Source organism: Myiozetetes cayanensis, unplaced genomic scaffold (genome assembly GCF_022539395.1).
Source record: "Myiozetetes cayanensis isolate MyiCay16 unplaced genomic scaffold, myiCay2020 scf1, whole genome shotgun sequence".
NCBI lineage: Eukaryota > Metazoa > Chordata > Aves > Passeriformes > Tyrannidae > Myiozetetes > Myiozetetes cayanensis.
Genome location: NW_026086604.1, coordinates 6,636,486 through 6,646,858, shown reverse-complemented (window position 1 = coordinate 6,646,858; position 10,373 = coordinate 6,636,486). Strand labels below are relative to the sequence as shown.

At 41.2% G+C, this 10,373-nt stretch overlaps 1 protein-coding gene across 1 annotated transcript in view; it reads left to right on the top strand.

Annotated features, from left to right (window-relative positions):
• Positions 1 to 10,373, top strand: part of TG (thyroglobulin) — a 145,237-nt gene that overhangs the window by 106,360 nt on the left and 28,504 nt on the right. Inside the window, 2 exon segments of the mRNA XM_050321686.1 lie at positions 6,616 to 6,780; positions 7,540 to 7,707. Of these exon segments, the coding sequence (XP_050177643.1) occupies positions 6,616 to 6,780; positions 7,540 to 7,707 (333 nt within the window).

Sequence of the window (10,373 nt, the reverse complement as noted above, 5' to 3'; positions counted from 1 at the left end):
ACCTTGGTTGCCTCTGCCAGTTATTGGTTTCTTCAGATGTCAAGGATGTGACATGCATGTTCCTTAATGGCATTCACTGAACTGATGTACAGAGTCTCTGGAATTGCTAAAATATCACGGGTTAGGGGAGGTTTGCATGTGAGAAAAGGCAGAGCCTTTTCCTGATCCTTCTCACCACTCTCTGCCTTAGACTGGCTCTGACGGTCTTTGTGCTTTTCCAAGAAACAAGGTTACATCCTGAGGCGCACTCAGGGCTGGGGCAGGTCTCAGACTGAGCAGGAAAGATTGGTCACACTAAAGGACAGGTTGGACTTCCTTGATAGAACATGGTCCCCTGGAAACTCAGTAAATCTTAGACACGGTTTGTGTCGTGTGTGTAGAGGAACAGATGAGTTCACAGTGGAAGAAGGTAAATAGAATTCTCAGTTTCCATGTCATTTCTGCCTGCTACTGGTGGTTGTGTGCTCTTGTGCAATGATGAAAGCTGGTTTACCCTTTCAGTGCATTCAGCTAATACCTTGATAATTTATAAGGTAGAGTTTACATCTAAATGGAAGAAAGTGCTTATATGAATTAAGTGGGGCTTTATATGTCAGCTTAAAAGTATTCATATCCTGTTATTCAAGTCACTCACAGTGCCTGACAAAGCCACTCAATGAGTCACTTCAGAGGGGAACATTGCACTTGCAGGGCTGCCTCTGATGACAGCAGAGAGGAGTTTGCAAAGGCTGATGTATGAAAAAGAAATTTTTCACGTAAGAGAGAGGACCTTCCCCTCTCCTCCATTTTTACCTGGAAATTACAGTTCTGGTAGAGAGTTATGGAGGGAAAAGTGCTTGTATCTCAGTCTCTCTTTCCATTGCTGGGCTGGCCTGCCAATTCACTGTTACCCTCCATGTGCTAGTGTGTGCCACATGTCTGCCCCATGGCTTCTTAGCTGTGTCAGACACTCCCTGAGTTGGTCCCAAAGATTTCTACTGCTCCAGGCTCTGGAAGCCAGACTTTGGAAAAGCCTGGGAAAATGACATCAGTGTCGTCACATAGAGCCCTGCAACCTTGGTGTCTTGTAAGCACTTGCCACTATGCAGAATTGGATGTCTAAGGAAAAGCAGTGCAGGATACTGCAAAAAAAAAACTCTGCAAGAAAGAAACAAATAGGCTCCAAATTGAAAACTGAAACTTCTGAAAATAATTTAAATCCACTTTTCTAGAGAATAATCTGTTAAACTAACTGGGAAAGAGAGTTAGTGGTCACTTAGTTGCACCTTGCTTATTTTTTCAGGGAGAAAAAACAGGAGTTGAACAGTATCTTTAATCTGGCATTAACAGAAACTGAAGACATCCTCAAGCAGAAATAAGGTGCCGTTTTCTGTCAGTGGAGTGATTATCTTTAGGCCCACAGTGCAAAGTAGAAGGCTGTAGTATCCAGTTCTCGGGGTCTCCGAGCCCAGCTCAAATGCTTCATGCAAGATCAGGCTTTAGTCAAACACAAGCCATGGTTTAAGTGATAGGAAGCACTTGAGCTCAGCAGTCAGGAAATGGAAGAGCCCTGGCTATCCCGGAGGTCAAACCAGATGGTCTGACAGATCCTTCTGGCTGGGAACTGTGTGCTGCTGAGCCTGGAGAGTGCCTATTTTTAACAAATAAAATATTGCTGTACAGCTGGCTCTTTTGGGAAAGCAGAATTCTCAGGACATTTCATTGCTCTGATTGTTTGAATTAGATGTCTTTGATCTCGGTTTTTGGGTGGTGTTACTGTAATTGCTGTTTGCATTGCCTATAGCATGGTTCAGGGCAGACAGAAAGCCTGCTTTGGTTGCAGCCATGAGAGAAACTGCATTCATTTGCAGGGAATGAATGGGTTGAAAAGACCAATGTGGATCAAGCAAGAATTTCATTTTAAAGTCAGTTTGGAAGAACAAAAGGTCATGATGTGAGAAGAGGAAGGTGGATTTAGGTTTGCAGAGTGTGGCTGATAAAAATAAATCCAGTGAAGTTTCTAATCATTAGATGTGTTCTGAATCACTTTTGAAAATTTTTCAGAAGCGAGTTTCCAAACTAAATGAGAAATCAAAAGACATTCACCACTGCAGATTATATGGCAATTGTCTTTTCTGGGTATGTTGAGATACAGAGGGGGCAGATGACAGTGATAGTCCTGTGGAGGATTGACTCTGGCTGGAGACCAGGCACCCACCAAAGCTGCTCTGTCACTGCCCTCCTCAGCTGGACAGGGCAGAGAAAATATAGTGAAAGGTTTGTGGGTCAAGGAAAGGACAGGGAGAGATTGCTCACAAGTTACCATCACAGACAAAACAGAGAAATTAGTTTAATTTATTACAAATTAAATCAGAGCTGGATAATGAGACATAAAGCATGATTACGACCCTCTGGGATCTGCCACTCTCACTCTTCTGCACTGCAGTTACTGCACGTAGCCTCCCACTACCAAAACCTGGCCACCAACCCACATACAGGTCCATATATCCTTTTTTATTATCTCATCAGAATAGCAGCAAGGGCTTGTGGAGGAAGAATTGGGATGGCCAGGATGGCAACACAGCAGGTCTGTTGAGCTATGATGTCCCAAAAGAAAAGTTTTTGCAAGAGGCACCAGCCTCAGCTCAGTCTCACATCAAAGTGAGAATTCATCATCATGTAACACCAGTTTGTGTTCACACCTTCTCACCATTATGAGCCACAACATTTTCTAGTATCTGAATTTCTACTGTCCATCTGAATCTCTAATTCTGAAAAGAGAAACGAGGAAATGCTGGCAATGCCCCTGGTCCCTGAACTAAATAGTACTGAAAGTTTTGCCTCCCATTTTCAGTGCCATCACTTGTTGGAGCAGGTACTACTGCCCAACATTGTGATGTTCCTGCTACTCCTATGAATTTTATAGAGCAGTGTGGCATTGCTGTTGTGGACTGTGCTTTTTCTTAGCAGTTCAGTACTGAATGCTTTCGTCTGGGTCGTTGTCAAAAATGTCATCGGCACTTCCTCTGTTGACAATGGGTCCATCTGTAAGGACAGCTAAAACAAGAACTGTGTGTGGCTTTGGCTCCCTGCAAAACCCTTCTAAATGATGCTGAGATAGGAAATACCCAGTGATGACAGGGTGGCTACTGTTTACAATTCTATTGTATATGTCATATTTTTTTAGAGGTTTGCTTTTAAAAACCAACTCTGCAGAAATACCTGAAGATTTCAGCTGTTAATTTTAAAACTGAACTTTTTAGCTCTTGTGTTGATAGGTAAAGGAGAATTCTTGGAGAATTAAAAAGCAGAGGACTAACAAAAAGAACGTAGTGTTTGTTATTTCTGAGCTGATCTCATGATTTTTGGTTTTCTGATTCATGATTCTGTCATGTTGATGGTAATAGGGGTGCATGTAATGGAAATAAACAGGCTCTCTACTATTTCTGCTTCTGCCTAAATAGTTCTATTTTTTAAAGCACACAAGTCCTTCATTACTGGTTGCTGGGACTAATCACACAAATAAATTATAGTTTTATAGGGAAAGAGGGAAATGCTGAGTGTAGCTGTGTTATCCTTTGCGTCCTGAGCCTCTGGCTACAGTGTTTAGGGGAGATTTCTGTTTAATATAAAAACTTCAGGCTCAAAAAGAAACAAAATTAATCTGGGACAGTCACAGCTTCTTTTCTCACTTATTTGTTCCTGAGGAGGTTTTTTTTGGCAAGGATGAGGAAACAATGAACCTAAATTTTTATGTGAATTTGAAAAACAGAGAACTGGTACAGTTTTGCTTACCTAACTTCTGCAATAAGAGGAACCATGTTTTCAAAGCCTGGAACATATTTTAGATGCACCTGGGAAGGGAACATAGTAGTGTTTCTTTCAAATACTACTCGAATGATGTCCCAAGTTTCTCTATCACCTGCTTCCAGTCCTAGTAAAAATTAAACATGATTAGAAGTAGTAGATAGCACATCTCTTTCAAACCCCAAATGCAAGACTTGCTCCCTGAATATGGGTAGTATCAAAAAAATGCAAAATGGGGAAGTGGCCATTACCATGGAAAATAGAAGAAAAAAACAGAATGAAGAAGACCACATAAACCTCTTCTAACCACTCATGGAAAGAAGAGAAAATATCCACAGCCAGAGTAAGGCTCCAAACAAGAGCTCTACTTACCTCACAAATGTATCTGTAGAAGTTTTGGGTTTTCCTTTTAGTCGTCGAGCTTTGATCATATCTATTGTTAGCCCATACATATCCAGTGCTGGGACATGAAGATTTGCCTCTCCAGGCCTTTAGTTTTACCTCTGCAGTAGAGAACTTGTGGGACACTTCCATCCAGAAGTTTTTTGCAGTTGTCATTTGACTCAGTACATGACCTAAGGACAATCTTTTAGATTGAAGATGTCTAAGAGACAGGGAGAATTTGCACAGCTTTTAAAATCTCTGGGAGGAGATGTGTTCAAAATGGTTGTTTTGCTTGGTCCCAGTGAATTTCTGAATTCTGTATGTCATCTGATCTCAGTACTCTCTTTCCCTACCAAACTTGGCCTTTTAATACAGCAGCTTCAGAATTTCCACAGGAACTTCCACTTTCAAAATTTGTGAAGCTCTCAGAGTCTGGGAAACTGAAGCCCTTTAATTTTTGATGGTTTGGCTTTGTTTTGTTTTAAATGAATGCCATGTGGAAGTACTGGATCCTTGGTAAAGCATGCTGAGCATGTTCAGATCTGATGGGAAAGAATATGTTTGCCATATTAGTGGATAAATATTGTTCAATCCTAGATTTAATTTTTCTGCTATACCAAGGAGCTACATAATTCCTTGCTCCAAATGAAATGCAAGGAAGCCACTCTTCTGAGGGAAGCTGGCATGCTGTGCTGTCCCTTTTCTAGTCTCACTCATCCTAGCTGTGGTGCACGTGCTCTTCCTAAGGCCAGGTGAAAAGACATCATTCTCACTCTGCGTGCTGGAGACCCACCCACACATGAGATACTCTCACCAAGGATATTTTTCTTTCTCTCTCGTTTCCAACTGAGTCAGTGCACCTAGTCAGCAGCTGGCAAATGTCCTGCCTTACAAACACAAAATAGGCCACCGCAAATCCCACGTGAGGGTAAAGCCCGTGGCTCACTTGAGTTCTTATCTAAATTGAGTGCAGAAGTGAGGAGTAAGACCAAGTGGCATTTATTTCTTCTTATTTAGTTCTTCCACCCTCTTGAAAGTCGAGATGGCTCTTCCAGTGGCCCAGGATTGAAAATTAGGTTTTTCCTTTGGTTATTTGCAACCATCTGCTTCTCAGCCATTAAGCTAATAACAGTGCTTATTTTCCAGATCCCTTAAAAAAGAGGAGAAAGTTTTCAGGAAGGTAATAGCACTGGAAATTCTACATGCAGTGAACTAAAAAGACTGTCTCTACACCCAAACAGTAACTTCTTTCTAATTATTTTTGGAAACTAATGTCTCCAGTTGTGGGCAATGGTATCCTATCAGTCACAATGGCTCTGCTTGTTTGAAATATAAAAAATGTCCTGCGTTCTGGCCAGAGCTGCACAGAGTTCTCAGGGCTCAGAGTTTTGAGACAGTTTCAAATGAAGGCTTTGCTGTTTGTTTTCTATTTCTTTTTAACTTGCTTTTGCAGACTTGTAGTTATGCTTTGAGCAAATTCAGGAAGAAGTAAGTTAATCAGTAGAATAGATCGGGGTCTTTCATATCATGCATCTAGGGTGTGGGATTTTTTAGAGGACAGAAGCTAATCTTAGCAGTTATTATAGTAAACTGATGTAAATGGAAATTAGTCATTTGAAACATGTCAGAGCTATTCCAACCTTTCTGTTCTAGGTCAGATCTTATCAGATTTATGCTAATTAATCTGCGTTTTCATTAAGAAGTTTTCACGCCTACTTAAAAATCTTGTACCATCTTTTCTTGGTAAGGACGTTGGCACAGATGTAGCAAAGAAATGAAGAGTCTGGGATAGAGATTGGACTGTAGCCTGTGCTTTGATTTTGGTCTTGGTACTCTGGTTGTTCTTTTGTAGTTTGTTTTAGCCTTTTTTCCTACTACCTGAGTTCATAGCTCTTCCAAACCCTCACTGCTCCTTGAGTTAGCTATCTTAGGGTTTCTGACTGAAATTAATTTACACTCAATATGAATACTTAATGCCCATTTGTCCTTGTACCAGCATTGTCACAAGGTATAAATAGCTCTTCTTTGGGGACATCATACCTGCTCTCAGTCCTTGTTTATCACAGTTATAGTAAAACTCTATTTAAACTCCACTCATAAGATGGGGTCCTCATCCCCTCGTGTGCCTCACAGCACCTTCTTTGTATCTGCTTCTGTCCCAATATTTCTCCTTCCTGCAATGTTTTCAGAAAGGTTTGTGACCTGGTTAGAGACATAGTATAGACACTTTTGGGAACTCTTCCAAAATAACCGTGGCAGATGTGCAAACAGCCCAACCGACCCTATACCTCTTTGCTTTGTTCATTAGAACTTGCTTCAACTTATTTAAATGCCAGTGGTTTACATTCAGCAGCTGGACAGATTTTTCTTCTCATCTTTTTTACCTGCACCAGGGAATCAGGTGTTTTAACTGATATTGTGTTTGTTTGTATTGTTTTTTTCTAGGGAGGTTCAGCTTTTTCTCCAGCATCCATTATTACTACAAGAAGAGCACAGACCCAAGCAGCAGTCCTGGCTGAAGATGTGGGATGCCCTTCATCCACCAGTGAGGAAATTGTAGCCTGCCTCCGCCAGTTGCCTGCTCGTGTCCTCAATGATGCACAGACTAAGGTACAACATGGCAAAATATACGCCATTGTCAGGAAAACAAAAAGTTTCCACTGACACAAAGCTGTGAGAAAGCTTAAAAAAAATAAATTTGTCTCAATCCTTGTCAATGAGGAACTGGACTAGTTTTGGTGGGGGGAAGTTGATGTCCACGACATCCACTTCTGAGCTGTGATTCTCCTTTAGACTAAATTCCTTTTATACTGCTTTTACTATGTCTCCTAAATAAAATCTAAATATAGTTTTTGCCTTCTTTCAGTTCCCTTTTATCTACCCCTTGGTTTTACTCTAGAGGAGAGTCAAGTGTCTGTAGCTTCAATAACTGAACGTATGCAGAAAAGGAAGTGGGAGGGATGCCAGTGTTTTGTATCTGAAGTGGGAGACTTGTGAGAGCTGCAGTATAAATAATTCTAGAGATGGACATTTTACCCACAAATTAAAACACCTACTGGCAATAAATTTTCTTATCAGGATCAGCATGAAGCCAATCCCTTATTTAAAACAATATTTTTATGTCTATAAAACCATCAATTCTTTTGGTCTCTTCAGCCTGTTTCACTTACTGAGACTGTCAGCAAAACCATTGATTCCTGCCAATGGTGAGCTTGCACTTATATTAACTGATCACTTGTTGCCTTGAAGGGTATCAGACCAGTTGTCTTAAGCATAAATAAAATGGAAATGAAAGGGTAAGCTAATTAAACTGCAAAATTCCTATTGGTTTTGTTTGGTTTTTTGTTGTGTTTTTTTTTGCTAACCTAGCTGCTAGCTATAAGTGGCCCATTCCAGTACTGGGGGCCAGTGGTGGATGGAATTTACCTGCGGGAACCTTTAGCCAAAGCCCTGCGGCGCCCTCAGCTTCGGAAGGTAGATCTGCTCATTGGAAGTGCTCAGCAAGATGGGCTCATCAGCAGAGCTAAGGCAATTAAGGTAGGAGGACACTCACTGTTAGTGAAATAATGGTATTACAATGATTATAGTGATGACAGTAATCATATTCAGCCAGGACAGATGTTTTTTGATTTCTACAAGCTGTGAATTATGTGACATGGAAATACGCAAAGGCATTGTCCATTTCCAGCCAGACCTGTTCATTACCATATTTGTTGATTAACATTTCTGGGGGAGATATGAAAAGGTAGGAGATCAGCAGGGTTCTAGCATTTATGTTTTACTGTCTCCAAAATCCTATTTGAATTTCAATCTCAGTAGTATCTCACAAAGCAGAAAGCAAGCTCATAACTTGGTTATGAAGTTCTTCACTTTGCAGCAGGATTAAGTCAGAATTTTGGGGTGGGGTTTTTTTGGTAACTTTTTTTCTCTGTTGCCTTTAAGAAGTACATTTTCTCATAAAGATGATTCTGAATATGGACTACCTATAACTAAGAACAGCACTGGTCTGAGGTTTCAGGACATAAACTGGTGAAATGAAAAAGAATTGCATCCATGCTGTACTTAGGACATAAAAGTCCTCAAAAGCCTGAAGGTCTACCCGCAGAGATTTTATGTCTTCTTGTGAGCCCTCTGGCACTGTCTCTTCCTGAGACAGTATATCAATTTTCTTAGTTCATTTCTCCTTCTCTGTGATAGGAGCAATAGCTCTTCTCTGTTTAACAGTGTCAAATTAAATTAAATGTTAGCAAGTGCTCAGATATATGCTAAGAAATCAACAGGAGAATATAGCACAGCAGGGATTATTTTGAGGGTTTTCTAAGTGAGCTGCAGGTCTGTTGATAGCTTTCTGTAACTGTGTGGATTTCATGTCTTGGCTGTGAAAGTTCAATCGCAGCTTCTCTTTGCTGGTAACCAATAACACATAGACCAATTTACTTCAGAATTAATGGCAAAAGTACCCCTTTGACCCATCTGAATTAAGTTCATATTACTTGTTTGTTCTCCATCAGAAGATTCCTGCTCTTATTTCATGTATTTTTGTCTTTTGAAATCAATTAAAAGAGGAAGTCGTAGGAGGAAGGCATAGAAGAATGTACTGTGATGCTGGAGGCCTGCAGACAATGATCCAGACACTGTGAGAGGGGAAGAAACCTCAGTAACCTCAGTACAAGTCCTGTGATGAAGACTAGGAAGTGAAATTCTTTCCCTTACCACTGTTTCTGCACATGACAGTTGTCTGGAAAACTGAAATGAAATTCTGTGATGTTTTAAAAACTATGCAACAAATCATGGTGTTGATGAAAGGCAAAAAATGCTAAATCCCAGCAGTGTCAGGTTGAAATGGAAAGAAAAAACACTTGTATCTGAGAGCTCTGCTGAAAAATGTTGCCTTTCCAAAAAGAAAATCTGAAATATCTTGTTTATCTAAAGGCTTGCAGAAAATAAGATTGGAAGGGAACTCAAAAAGTTGGTGCAACTCAGCCCTAAGAAAGGGTCATGTCTACGTCAGCCTGAGACCTGTTTGGGAATCTTCTGATCTTCTTTATCGAGGTTTATCGTTTGTCACGGTTTTGTTCTGCATCAATTTGCTCTCACGCCCCCTACACAATTACTATTAGTTGAGAGAAGGTTTGTGCAGACAAAAGAGACTGGATTTGGGAAAATAATATGAACATTTATTATTAACAAGCTAAAACTAAAGAATTATATCTACAACAATTCTACTTAAGTAAAAATACTATGTATTTACATAAATACTTCTCCCCCCATTATATCAGTCCAAGGAGGAAAAGCAGTTTCTTTCTCCATTCTTGGAGCTCCAGGTCTCTTCAGTAACTCTGCAGCACTCTTGTTGCAGCTGGAACTCTTTCATGTTTCTTTATCAGCTCCAAGGCTGGGCCTACACCCCTCCTGGGCTAAGGCCGGAGGCTGGGGGGTTACCCAGGCCCTGAAGGTCTTCTCTTCCATGGACTTGCAAGGGGACACATGCCTACCATGGATCTTTACCACAGGGTCACAGGGGATAATGGCTTATGAGTCCACCCTTGTTTTCCTGTGGAGATCCCTCCCCATGGGAGAACAGTCCTTGAATAGACCTCCCCGACATGGGTCTAGCATGGATCCCTTACTTGGATCCCAACAGCTTACCCGAGCTGTCCTTGCTCCAGCGTGAGTCTTGTTTCTCTCAGAGTCACAAATCTTCAGTAGCAGCATGGATTCCACGTACAGATCCCAACATCCTACCTGAGCTGTCTCGCTCCAGCGTAGGTTTCTCTCAGGGTTACAAAATCTTCAGCAGCAGCATGGATCTCTCACTCGGATCCCAAGCTTACCTGAGCCATCTGCTCTGGAGTAAGCCTTGTTCCTTCTAGGGTCACAAATCTTCAACAGGACTCTGTTTCACCTCAGGTCTCTCATGAAGTTTTGCCTTCCTTGTGCATCAACTTATTCCAGTGTAGGTTCTTCCACGAGCAACATGGGGGTCTTCTCACCCCAACAAAATTTCACAGGTAGCAGGGTTTTATTTTTCAGTCTTTTCCCTGATGAAGGGAGAGAGCAAAAGGGGGAAGAAGCAGCCCCCCTTTGCCCTTCTCTCTCCTACGGCTGCCAGCTTTGACCTTGGAGGTCCCTTATTTTTCTGTTGGAATTTTTCTACAGCGGTTTTTGTCCAAGCAGTCAGTCCTCTAAAGTTTTTCTTTCTC